The 14,268-nt window shown below is 42.8% G+C and overlaps 1 protein-coding gene across 1 annotated transcript in view; it reads left to right on the plus strand.

Annotated features, from left to right (window-relative positions):
* Positions 1–14,268, plus strand: part of TPO (thyroid peroxidase) — a 164,491-nt gene that overhangs the window by 99,708 nt on the left and 50,515 nt on the right. Inside the window, exons 10-13 of the mRNA XM_019520639.1 lie at positions 1,008–1,245; positions 7,313–7,521; positions 10,398–10,568; positions 13,298–13,429. Coding sequence (XP_019376184.1) covers positions 1,008–1,245; positions 7,313–7,521; positions 10,398–10,568; positions 13,298–13,429 — 750 coding nt within the window. The remainder of the gene's footprint in view (positions 1–1,007; positions 1,246–7,312; positions 7,522–10,397; positions 10,569–13,297; positions 13,430–14,268) is intronic.

Raw genomic sequence — 14,268 nt, forward strand, 5'->3', positions numbered from 1 at the left:
ACGTGTGCCCCATTAGGCTGGAGTAAACTAATTTACTCTGCAGCAAGATAGTTCTTGTAATAAAGCAAAAGCTGTGTTAACCGGCATGAGTGGGGTAAGGGTGGTGCTGGGTATCTAAAATTCTGGTTATCTGAGGCAGGGGTTTTCAACCTTCCTAAAAACCCCTGCAGAGCAGGGAGGGTGGGGGGCAGTTAACACAGATTTTACTTTACAAGTATTATCCTGCTGCAGAGTAAAAAACTTCACAGCAGCACACATGTGAACAATGTCCCATCTGGCTGAGGCACAAAGGTGATTCTGTGTGGGGGCTGCTTGCCAGCTAACCCTGTGCTAAAGTACCCTCATGTCCCAGCCAGCCTTTCCACAGCATGCTGACCTGGGGAAAGCAGCCCTGGACTGGCAGACTCACCCTCCAGGTCCCCTGCCAGCCAGAGCTGCTCTGACATGGCTCAACATGCTATGCTTCCGGGCACACATGTAAATGCACAAAGGGGAGAAATAAACTCTGGTGCAATAAGCACCAGAGTTTATTTGAGCACATTAATATGATTGTGTAGATGCTCCCAGTGGGCACATCTATGCAAGACGCTACGGTGCCATAGCGATTCACTAGGTGCCGTAGCATCTGTTGGCAAAAACTGCAATGCTGCTGCTATGTCAGAGTTATGCACTCATTACAGTGCATTGCTACAGCGATATTTTGGCCAAAAATAACCATGCACAGCCAGCATGGCACAATATGGGCTGTCCCTGCACCATCTTTTAGTACTTCCCTTAGGAAGTAACAAAGGCGCTATATAGCCATGTGTAGACGTGACCACTGAGTAATATCTTACTCCCTAAGAAGTCCAGTTGCTTTCAGCCAATTCTAATTAATCTGTTTTCAGAATTAGATGCTATTCATTGTGAATAAGTCAAAATCTCATCCAAATAATTAATTAATTTTGAATGTTACATTAATTAGTGAGTTTTCAAGTCTAATCTTATTATATATATAATATTTACAGGTTACAATGATTGGCGAGAATTCTGTGACTTACCAAGACTAAAGACACAAACCGACATGAATACAATTATAGATAACAAGAAAATATCCGAAAAAATCATGAAATTGTACCATCATCCTAACAATATTGATGTTTGGCTTGGTGGCCTAGCAGAAAACTTCCTTCCAGATGCTAGAACTGGACCACTGTTTGCATGTATAATTGGAAAACAAATGAAAGCACTGAGAGAAGGTGACCGGTGAGCATTTTTAAACTGTTGATTTAATGCAGCAAAAATTGCTGGGCATTTTACAGGTGTGAGAAAATAAGACTTGAAAGGAAAAAGTAATGTTGTTATCAGCAATTCCTATGTTCCCTTGTTCTTTATCCCTTGATAAGCTTAGTGATTTTAGTCAATTTGCTTTTTGCCTATTTTTTTTTCTCTTAGGATGTGTGCTCTATTTCTGCCTACACAAAGATCATTCCTGTGGATAGTCGTGTCAGTATTCAGCAGGCAGATACCTGCCTCCCCAAATTCCTGCCTGCATAACCCCTGTGTGAGATTTAAGTTGTCTGTATATAAAACTTCACTTTGGGAGAAAAAAGGAGTTTAAGAACTGAAGGTTCAGACTTTGAATGAATAAGGGATTCAGTCTTAATCACTGCTTTCAAAATATAAAGTGTCCATGCAACACATTATAAGTATTACACAATTGACTGGTTATTCACACAATTAATTTAGATTGGCCACAAGTGCATTTTTATTGCACAAATAGCTGTCCAGCTATAAAAAGAGCCAACCAGCTATAAAGTTAGTGCTTGAAAATGTGTAACAATTCTAGAGCTGGTTTCTATCCAGCTTTAATTTTAATGTGTAGCAGGGCTCATATTCTATTTCTAATAGATTCTAAAATTCATTAGAAGTCCTGAAGAATGGATATCATTTGTGAAGATATGGAATTTTGGGGGAAAAGAAGGACCCAAATAATCTATTACTAGTTAGAGTCCAGTACAACAAGTATTCATATAAGTAATATTGACTTATTTGATGAACTCATTTCATATTAATGTAGCTGCTGGGACTATTTTTGGACCCATGCAGAAGCAGAAGTCTAAGTACTTAGATAATTTGGAAGTCAAACATTTAGGTGACTTGTGGGGCTAGGCAGAAAGTGAATGGAATTTTTTTGGATTGAAGTTTTCCCATTTATATACCTCCTTTCCACTCAAGTCCTGCTTTAGGTGCTAAAGTCCTTTATTAAATCTAGTCTTAAGGCCCAAACTCCATTTCATTGCCAAAGTGACATACCCATCATGTGAATAAGCATGTAGTCCCTAACCAATGCTAGCTGACTTAGTTCAAAATATCGGTTCCCAGATGATGGCTCAGGCTCGTAAATCAAAATCAAGCAAGATTTCTGACTGGTTAAAATTCATCATGATAGTTTAGGCTTTTTGTTGGTGATACATAAGCAAGCTGTTGAATACCATAGTACCCTTCCTTAGGTTTCTGAGAAAAAAGGAGGCACAACAGAGCTAAATAGGTGATAGAATAAGGGCATGTGCAAAACCCCATATGTAAATAAAAACAGGATAACAGAGGTATTATCAGGTTTTGGATGGCTGCCATAAGGCTTTTTGGATAAAAGGCTGTGGCATGTTGCATAGTGACAAAGTATATCTCCAGATTTATATCTTTTAGTTCGGTAGTCTAAGTGCATGTCTACACATGTGCTTGAATGTGTATTAGTTATTTTAATGCTCATTAAAGCATCACTAAACAAAATATGCTATTTAGTTAATACACATTAAAATAGGCTAGTGTGCATTAAGCATCATTTAAAAACTATAGGTATTTTTACACATGCTCCAGGTTGGGGACAGAGTAACCCTAACTAAAACACCCTCAGTACCTCACATACAAGTGTCCCTGAATTTCAAAATGGTGGCGGGGGCACTTTAACTAAAACTCATTGAATGAGCTTTAATTAAAGTACACCCACTGCCATTTTGAAGTGCAGAGATCCTGATACATGAGACACAGAGGCTGCTGGAGTGCGCTCATTAGCACACTCCAGCAGACTTGATTAATTGCAGTGTGCTGAAGCAGTCTCCCTGCATGTCTACAGTCACCCCATACCAATCTGATCACGGGGTAAATTAATTCCTGACCCCAAATTTCATTATTGGTCTACATCTGAAAATCTAATTGGAGGGGTAAAACCATTAGGCCAGGGCATTGGTATACCACACTCAAAATTCTCAGGCAGCCAAAACTCAATGCTTCTGAAAAAGCCCCAATAGTCTTACTGGCAAGTTGGTAGAATTTATTATAAAGAAAAAAATCAGTAGTCGCATGGATATGCATGGCTAGAGAAGAGTCACAATGGTTTTTATAAAGGGAACTCCTGTCTTACCAATCTGCTAGAGTTCTTTGAGGGTGTTTACAAGCATGTAGACGGGGGGTGGGGGGGAGCAGTTGACATAATATATTCGTATTTTTGAAAAGTCAACAAAGTTCTTCACCCAAGGCTTTTTAAAAACAAGGTACAAAGCAACACCAAAAATATTAGAGAGAAAGTTCTTTCTTGGGTTGAGAACTGGTTAAAAGATAGGAAGCAAAGGGTAAGGATGGAAGGTCGAAAGTGGCATCCCACAAGCATCTGTATCAGGCCTGGTTTCATTCAAATTTTTTATTAATGGCCTGGGAATTGAAGCTTACAGTGAAGTTTGCAGATGATACTAAATGATGCCAGGTAGTCAATTCCCAAAATAATAATAGACACCTCTAGTCCAATTGCCTGAATTCTGAATCTACTGCAGGTGGTTCCCAAAACTTCCTGGCTGCTCTTGCATATCTCCCCAAATCTCACCAAAGCTGTGAGCCTTCTATTTTATGGCTTGCTTCTTCATCTGGAAAATGAAAATACTATTGCTCTTTACTTAGTAGCACAAGAGACACAACTTGTAAATCCCACACTTATTTTCCTCGTACATTCTTTGTGATTGGTTCAGTCTTTTGGGTGTTCAGAATTCTCCTCCTACAATACATGACTTGCTGTCTGAACCATGAAGTCTTTTCTGCTCAGCTCATGGTCTCTGGCCTGGATCAGCCCCCAGCAACTACCCCTCAAGCATTGCAAATGCCAGCTTCTCTCTTCTTCTTTTGAGCCTGCTGCTACTTCCTCCGGTGTGTCTATTGAGTATATAAGTCCCTATTCCCTGTTCCAACAATGTGGCTTCTTTGTTTTGCTGCTTGTGTTTTTTCTACCCTCCCTTGAAAACATGTTGAAGGAAGTAATTTCTTCCAATTTCAGTCAGTCTTCATAGCATACCAGTCATTTGATCCAAACATTATGTTTAAAAACTTTATTGTAGCTAGTCTGGGAGAGATGTATTTATCATATGCCTGACACATGGAGAAGTCCATATTCATAGACAGGCATTTGATGATACATTTTGCAGAAAAAGTTTCGTAATCTCAACTAGCATTTTTTACATTACACAAAGGTTTCCTAAATCATTTTAACAGTCCTCTAAAGTAAGTTAAACATATATTGTGGAGATACATAAATACTTATGTCACAAATATGCAATCTAACCGCTAGTGCATAAAACACTAAACACCAGGTACAACTTATGCAATTTGAAACTATTACTTCATGATTTCAATATTTTTAGTTAAGTATGAAAAGTAAGAACTGATTACTAGCTCTGCATGTCAGATTAATGTTAGAATAGTGTTCTGTTCTAAAACTTGGTGTTAGATATTTCTGACACCAGGATGGTGATACTGATGTTAGATATATCTTGGGTGCATTTACATTTGCACTTTGCTGCTGAATTGACTAACTAGCTCTTTGGTAAAGCACCACCATCTACACTTGCACTGGTATTATGGTGCAGTCAATTAATTAACTCCATCATAGGAAAGTACTGTTGGGGACAGTGTACTATGCTACAGTTGAGTAGTTACATGCACTGAAATGCATGTGTAGATTGCGACAGGGGCTGGCTGGAGCACGAGAGTGCTAAAGTGCAGGCCACCTAGTCCCACACTTTAGCTGTGCATGCCACCTAGCCCCACACTCTCATGCCCCAGCCAGCCTTTCCACCACCAAACGGTCCACCTGGAGTCTGAGGCTGACCCCCGCCAAGCCTGCTGCCAGCACTGGGCTCCTTGGGGCCAGCTCAAACTGCTGTGATCCTGGGTGGACATGCAGATGCAGTGATGGTGGGAATGCAATGGTGGTGAAAGACAGAAATATTCAAGAACAGCTTCAAACTGTTCCTCTTCGCAACTTTCCAATATAAACCTATGTTTAGTATACTAATGGATAGATAATCCTCTCCTTTAATGTTAACACTACCCCTTTTAGACACTTTTCTTCAGCTCCTTTATTACAGGATCTTATCCTCTTTATTTTGAAATACCTAAGGGGAGGTGTCTGAGTTATCTCCAGGGGTCCTTGTTTTCCCTGATAAAAAACACAAATTCATTGATTAAAAAATTAAAAATTCTCTGAGAAACCCCCCAAAATCTGTGATTAAAATGAAAGGCCCCTCATTCCCCCCAATGCCCCTCCCCCCTGCCCTGCTGAGGCCACTCACTCCCCTGCAATAGACTCATGGTCCTGCTCATGCCCCTCACTCCCCCCATTAGCCCTCCAGGCCTTGCTCATGCACCTCACTCCCCCACAACCCTCCATGCCCTTCACCCTGCCTCCACAGCCTGCTTGCCTTGCTAGTACTCCTCACTCCCCCCCAAAACCTGTTGGTGCTTGTCACCCCCCCATCAGCCCCCTGGCCCTGCTGGTGCCCCTCACCTCCCACCCACAGTCTTCTGCCACCCTTAGCTCTCCCAGAGGGGGTACCCAGCTGTCAGGGCTATGGGGCCAGGGACCCAAGTCCATAGCCTCCTCCCCTTCACAGGAGGCAGCAGCTGCTGAAGTGGAGCAGAGCCCAGCTCCCCCCCTGCTGCTTGCCTGCTGTGGGCTCAGGCAGGGGAGTGGCTCCCTGCTGGTGCATGCACTCCTGGGGGTGTAGGGGGGACCCATGCCCCCCAGATCTGTGTGGGAATCAAGAGTGGACATGGGCTGCCCACTGTAAGCTTGGGCTCTTCACCCTGCTACCCTGCCCAGGGCCTCCACAGCTCAGCAGGTGTGACCAGGCATTGGAAGACAGAGCCAGGCCATGCAGGGATCTCCTTGCCACTGAAATCTCCTCACTGCCCTGCCAGCATGGCAGCAGTGAGAGGCACAACCCTGCAGCCCCCTGCTACAGTCGTGTGGACAAAGGACATATTGCCATGTCAGTGCGGAGCTTGCAGCAGCAAGGAGATCCCCATGCAGCTCTGCCATGCTCCGCAGTGCCGGGTTGCATCCACTGGGCTTCAGAGGCCCCAGGGGAGGGCAGCAGAGTGTGGAGCCCAAGCCCACAGCAGACAACCCACACCTGCCTCCACCCCACACACAGATCTGGGGGGGCATGGGTCCTCCCTACCCCCCCGGGAATGTGCGCAGTGGGGGGGAGCTGGTCCCTCCCTCCTGCCCCCCCCAGATGAGCCACGCGTGGCCCTGTCCCACTCCCCACTGGGGCCCTGAGGCCATGAATTGTGGTCCTGGGCCCCAAGCCTGAAGTCTCATGTACCATCCAACTGGGCAGTAGCCCCAGTCCCAGCCTGTCCAACTCTCTCCCTCCCTTACTATCAGGGCCTCAATTCCCCCCACCCCACCCCAACACACTTACCTGCGGGAGCTGCTCTCCAGGCTACCTGGGACCATGTGCCTGTACAGGCACATGGTGCCCCCTGCCTGACCACCCTCCTGCAGAGAACTCTTCGCAAAACTGCAAAATCCACAGGTTTCTCTGGTAAAATGAGAAATCCACATTTTCCCCAGGAAAAGGGTAAAATCCATGTTTTTTTCCATTTTTCCATGGGGAACAGAAAACCCAGATCCCTAGTTATCTCTGTCAGAGCAGGCATTCAATCCTGGATCCTCCATTGTCAATGAGCCATTCACCGGAGTTCTGAGCACCTACATTTCTTACTGACATCCATACAGGTTGCTGGATGTTTGGTACTTTGCAGGGGTATTGAGCTCTTTGCATGACTGAGTTCCTCATGAGTTTTAAGATGGGATTGTAAAACTTCAACCAATTAAATTAAATTAATTATTATTATATCTCCATGAATAAGTGTATATTTCATAACTGTCTTTTGCTAAAATGTTTATTTTTGTTTTTATACTAACACTGTATCTGCAATCATGAATATTCAACTCTTTGAATTTCATCTCTTTATAATGCCTCTATTATCTTTCCAGATTTTGGTGGGAAAATGATAATATTTTCACAGAAGTTCAAAGGCATGAGCTCAAAAAACATTCTTTGTCCCGCATAATCTGTGACAACACAGGACTTTCAGAAGTGCCACTTGATGCCTTTCAACTTGGGAAGTTTCCTGAAGACTTTGAATCATGTGACAATATACCAGGAATAAATTTAGAAGCTTGGCAGGAAACCTATGAGCAAGGTAATCTAGAAAATTAAGCATCTTCTCTGGCCAGGTAGAATGGGTGGTTATTGATTACAACATTGTCTTCAGAGCTGAGAGCCCTGAATTCAAATCCCCTGTTCATCAAAGCTCTCCCATATGACCTAAGGTGGGGCCAGAGCTATTGCAACCACTGCTGCCAAGCTGGATACTCTGTGTCCTGGGCCACAGTAGGACCAGTGCCAGAGCTGGAAACAGAGACATGATAGAAAGGAAGCAATAGTGAAGGGGGAAAGAACTGGTGCAGCCAAGAAGGAAGGCATGGGTCAAGGGTAGCTCAGGCATGGTGGCGCAGGCCGAAAGCGGAGGCAAATGGTGGGGCAGAAAGGTGTCAGGGCGTGCAGGCCTGGGGGGAGGCAGGATGGAGACAAATAGTAGAGGAGCAGGCAGCCGGGGAGTAAGTATCAGGAGGCAAGGTGTGTGAGGGAGTTTAGGCACCATGTGGGGAAGGAGGGTCAGGCCTCAGGGCCTGAAGATACCAGGGTACACAGGTACACAGGCAGGCAGCATTGGGGAAAGTTGTGGGGAAATGAGCAGCAGGAGGCAAATGACAGGAGTCAGGCCATCTGACCCCCCACTGCCTGTCCCCCCGTGCTGCTGCTTGCCCTGCTGCATCCGTTGGGTGGGTGATGCATAAATTTAAGATACCCTCTGATAATTAGATTCTATACATGGAGATTTATAAAATTTTATAAATCTCCATGTATAGAATCTAATTATTGGAGGTTGCCTTAAATTCAAAGCTGTCTTGGATTTGGGTAAATATGGTAAATAGGTAGAATATAGATTCTACCTCAGCCCAGATCCACAAAAGGTCTTCATTGCCTGAGGCCAATTGTGTGATCCACAGAATTCCTACTAATCTCCTTAGGCTTTATCCAGATGTGAAAGGGCATGTACTTGCAGGCTGCATCCACATGTGGTATGGATGTTTGGTTCCCTGGGTACAACTAGCAGTTTGGCACCTTGTGCCATCTCTGTTTGTCCTCAGGAAAAGCCCATGCCACATACTCTGGCATGTGGCGAGTTACCCCTGGGGGCAGTAGGGGAGGCTGGTGCCAGCACACTTCTGGCCCCAGCAGTCTTACCTGGGGTCCTGGGGGTCTTCTGGGGCTGCACCAGCAGCGATTGCACCACATGGAGCCTAACTGGCAGCCACAGCACAGCTCCAGGTGGTCCAGCTTTTGAGCAATGCACTCTTCCTGTGCATGCACTGCTCTGTGTTTTTTCTCCAGATATCCAGCGGTCAAAAAAACCCTCCACACTGCTTCCTCACAGCACAGAGAATGACTGAACATGCAGTATGTGGTGCCACAGACATGTCTGCACCGCTACATACCCCATGGCTCCACTCTGGATGCAGCCTCAGTGGCACAAATAGTAACTGCACAAATTTGTGGCGCTACTTTTCGCTGCAGAGCCCGCCCCTGCACGTGTGCTTTGATGAGGGACAAATTGTTCTGCTTTGGGCAAACTGCCCTTTCCCCACTCCTCCTGGCTTCCAGTGTGCTGGAGCAGCCAGGGTAGAATAAAGTAGTAGAGACACTGGCCAGCAGCTGGAGCATCTCCCTGGAGGACTGAGTCTCTGTTTGTTCTGACACGTGCTATTGTAGCATGTGCCGCACCACATTTTTTCTTGGCATTTTTTTTTTCGACTGGGAAATCCTGGTAGCAAATTTGTCCCCCTACCCCAATAGCAAATTTGCAATGCAGGGCACATTTTAACATTTCAAGCATGCAGTCTGTGGTGCCACGCACCACACATGCCTGCATGTCTGGACGTAACTATAGAGTCTCTGCATACTTTAGGTTCACCAATAAAGTTTTGTAAGTGCCTAGGGTGCTGCTACTGTGTGTATACCCAGAATAACTACCATGCTACTGAGGTGAAGAGAGGCAGGATTGAGTGTCTGAGTGTTGGTCACATTTCTAAATACATTTGTCCAAATACAGTCCTAGGGACCAGGTCTACCCACTCTACAGTGAGTGACCTCATCCCTGGGCTACAGTCTCATGCTCACTCTTGTTCGCTATTTCTGTCTTTCTGGCCCCATGACTTGCATTCTTTTCTGCATAACAGCATCTATTTAACAAAATGCCCCAACCCATTCTCCTCAATATCATTATGTATTGAGCACTCTCTTCTAGTTGTTGGTTTGAACTCACTCCGACTGGAAAATGCCTACATTCTTCTATCCTACTTTGTACATGAGTGCTTTAACTTATAGTCTCTTATATAAAAAGTGACAGTCAACAGTTCCCCATTACCTTCTTTTCCAGATGCCTTTTAAAAGAAAGGAGGAAACAACTCATCTACATGCAAAGAGATGACTTAGGTTCCTAAATTCAGAGTGAAGTTCAGGGTTGCAAATATTGTCTTGCATAGCTATCAGCCAGAGAGAGGGTGGGATTTTACACGCACTTCTCCTTCAGGCTAGCTTAGCCAGCTCACCACTCAGTATACTGGATGTTGTGACTCCAATTCTGAGATGCAATCCACTCTGTAGGCATTTTAAAGGGAACTTAGGAACCAAACTCACAGTTGCAAGCTCCTCTCTGAGGGTGATGCTAAGTGGGTGATGCTAATTATTGTCAATCCACCTTTTTTGCATCAGATCTTAAATAATAACTGTACAATGTTCAGTATGAAAAAGTAAATATTTAACAAGAATAATGCTTCTTTCTGATAGAGGTTAATACAGCTTTTGTCTAATTTTTAATTCCTGGTTAACTTTAAGCCTGACTCAATAAATGTAGTCAGTGTACCAAGGACATGGAAAATGATGTTTGGTATATAAATAAAACTATTAAAACTGACATATATCTTTAATATATATGTCTCCCTTTATTTCCAGAGGAAACATGTGGAGTCCCAATGAAAGTGGAAAATGGTGACTTTGTATATTGTTCAGAATTTGGAAAATCCATAGTGATTTATTCATGTCAATTTGGATTCCAGCTACAAGGAGAAGAACAATTAACCTGTACAAATAAAGAATGGAATTTTCCATCACCAGTTTGTATGGGTATCTACATTTAAATGTGTCTCACTTTGTAATGGCCAAAGACTTACAATATTCACCAAAAATAAAATTGCCCTATATTATATCCTTTAAAATATCTGAGGGATCTCGGACTCTTCAGCCAAAAGAAAAGAACGCTGAGAGGGGAACTGATTGTGGCTTACTGCTATATCAGAGGTGTATATCAGGGGCTCAGTGAACAACTGTTCACTGGGGCACCCTGGGGGAAAACTAGAAATAATGGCCACACACTCCTGGAAGATAGTTTCAGGTTGAACATTAAGAAAAACTTTTTTACAACTAGGGTGTCCAGACTATGGAACAAGCTCCCCCCAGAGGTGGTGCAATCATCTACCCTCAAGGTCTCCAAGAGAAGACTGGACGCTCACCTGGCTGGGGTCACCTGACCCCAGATGTCTTTCCTGCTCATGCAGGGGGCTGGACCTGATGATCCTTCAGGGTCCCTTCCAGCCCTCTGATTCTATGCTTCTGAAAAAAAAACTGTTTCAAAACTTTCACTTTCCATATTGTAGCAGCCAGGGGTGTGCTTTTTAAACTGAAGAGACAGCTAAACTTCTGAAATTAGTTTAGCTGTAACTCCATACAACTACTTAAGGGATTTTTAAATAGATGTTTCAACTCCACCAAGTCTGATTCACAAGTCAACTTACAGGAATGATGTCAAGGGAAAATATTGATTTCTACTAAACAGGAACTTAGCGTGAAGTTTTGTGACTACCGCTGAGTATTATACTGAAAACAAGTGAGAAGCACACTTTCCTTTGTTCCTATAGTCAGCATCATAGCAGAGCAACTGGAGACTGACCCCATTATCTTTCTGGTGCTGTTTTGAAGGGAGCTGTCCCTCCCATAAATAACTAGTATAGCACCATGAATCCAGGCATCTAGTCAGTAAGGAGCATGGGAGTTATAAAAGTAGTTAATTGACTCTGCTGCTCCTTCATATAAATGTGCTAATTAGAATTAGAATTAATGCACATGAAAAATAGTACCAGGTAAAAATTATACAGTGCAGGTTTTCTTTCTTAGCGTGGTTCATGAATATTTTCAGGGTGTGGCCTTTTGTGTTTCTTTGCTTTTCCTCCACTTCTCCTTTTTGCTACTGAATGGGAGAGGAGATTAGAGGAGAAAGGGGGCATTGCAAACATTTTATTAAGGAAGTTTCAGTGTATATGAGTTCATTTTATGCAGGGTTCATCTTCCTCTGTGTGCTCAGGTTTCTGAGTTCTTATATATACTGAAACTGTTTAGCCTTTATAAGAATTTTAAAGAAAATCAAATCTGAAAAGGCCATATTTAGGAATACTTTGTAGGTGTTGGCAAATTAATTTTAATGCAGGTGCTACTGCTGATGTTCAGTAAAGTCTGCTTATCAGTATTTCTGTGACAGTAAAAGAGACAGCTATTCACCTTAATTGTATACCAGATACAGAAAAATCAAATGAAATCTGCAGCCTTCCCTTTATTGAAATCCTATTTGTCTGCAGAATTCCACCCACATAAATGCCATATAAAGAAATAAAGCTGTTAAATAAATAATATATTTTTTTTCAATATATTAATGTTCTGGCATAAAACTGAAAAAATAAGTTACATGAATTAGTCATTTCTCATCCCAGTTTTTATTAATATGTTCAACAATGTAAACAAATGTTTGTATATCTTCTATATGAAAACAAGCCATGTTTCATTAAATAGACAGTACCTTTTTAATAAAAAGAAAATCATCAGGAAAGCACTTGTACAGAGGCTACTTTACTTTACTTTATTTTACTTTTTTACTTTTACTTTATTTTCACAGTAGATACCACTTATACTTTATACTTGTACTACTGTGCAAGAACACAGTAACACCTTATTACTTTTGTTGGCTCATGTAAATCAGTTGATGCCCGACTTTGCCAGCTTTTCTTTTATTCTCATACTTCACAGCCTTATTTTCTTCAGCAGAGCAAAGAGTGAATATGGAAGTGGGTGGCAGAATCTAGGCCTAATTCACTCTGCCTCTATTTTTCCATCTCTAAAATGGAAATAATGGAGCTTATTGTATTTAAGAGATACCTGAGGTAGGTTATACAAAAGTAGCTAAGTCAGCTAAGTCAACACAAGACTGTGGGTATGGTAGGCTATTTTGTCTATATTTTGCTTTAGGGTATGTCCACCATTCAAAAATCCAATTCAGAGGTGTAACTGCAGCTCTTGTAACATTCACTTGAGATTTAAATTACCTAGTGCACATACTGGCAGCATTGCAGAGCATTTATCCTTTGCTAAAATATGGGTGAGTCCTTTTCTTCCTCTTCCCCTCCAGGTGATTTGGATCCTAAGATAATGGAAGTATGACATAGTCAACCCTGACTCAGATGCTTAAAGTGGAGAAATTTGCATATAGCCAGGAACTTAGCATTTCTCACTGGTAATTTGTTTAGTGCCTGCATGTTCTTGGAGGCACCTACAGCTGTCCACTGAGAGGAAATAAGAGAACTTTGTGCCTCTACAAACAAAGTGGAATCACTCTCATAAAGCAAGATCATATTTGTGTACAAGCAGTCACATAAGCTTAGATGTCTAATACGTGGACCAGGATCTAGGAATTCGTGTACAAGTGTTCTTCTCTTTGTAATACCTGTTATTGGAAGCATATTTAATAATGTAGTGAATCATCTTGATAGTTTTTGGCCATTAATTATCATGATCTGTTTATTTTACAGACATAAACGAATGTGAAAACCACATGAGTTCACCCTGCCACCCATCTGCTAACTGTATTAACACCAAAGGCAGCTATGAGTGTCTTTGTTCTGATCCCTATGAGCTGGCAGAAGATGGAAGAACTTGCATAGGTAATGTATCTGCTCCTACCATTCAACTGATCTGGGTATGCAAATTGCAAACTTGAAATAAAAAATAGCTGTTATTCAAAATCTACTTTTAACTGGTTAAATTATATACTTTAATCAGCCATACCTGTAAAAATACACTCAGTTTGTCAACCAAAATGAGGCTGCCAAATGAAATATAGACATAATTATAATCCAATCTCATCTTGAGTAATTCCAGTATTTGTGATATTCTCTAATCATTCTCTGAGAGTGATTGATTTTCAATCTATCTGAGCTGGATGCTTGTATAGCGGATATTGAAAACACTGAGGTAATATTATAAATAGCCAAAGTTAGGTTTAAAGATTTCCAACTTTTATTTTTTCAGACTGCTAATAGTACACAGTACAGCAGAGTCGCATCTTACGCAGGGTTACGTTCTGAAGTCAGTGCGTAAGGCAAAAATCGCATATAGTCAAAATTACCCCGCCACTGCCTCCCCATAGTAGTGGTGTGCGTGCAGTGCAACAGCTGCACCTACTATGGGGTGCGGCAGTGGGGGACAACCTGCTGCTGCTGCTCCACGCGTCCTCACCGCTGTCAGGCACCTTCCACATGCACTCCTAGCCCCTCTCAACCTCCGCCACCTTGTCCCACCAGGGCAGCCAGCTGAGCGTGAGCAATCTGCTGTCCCTCAGCCATGCCGGTGCATGCAGGCAGTACCACGCAGCACTGCATGACGCGCCATGCCCCAGCTGGCACCCGGTGGCCAGCCCCAGCAGCCAAGTGCGTATAGCTGAATTTGCATAAGTTAAATGCGCGTAAGATGTGACTCCACTGTATTCTACTGCAAGAGCGGT

Source organism: Gavialis gangeticus, unplaced genomic scaffold, assembly GCF_001723915.1.
Source record: "Gavialis gangeticus isolate Ggan-Ray unplaced genomic scaffold, GavGan_comp1, whole genome shotgun sequence".
Classification (NCBI taxonomy): domain Eukaryota; kingdom Metazoa; phylum Chordata; order Crocodylia; family Gavialidae; genus Gavialis; species Gavialis gangeticus.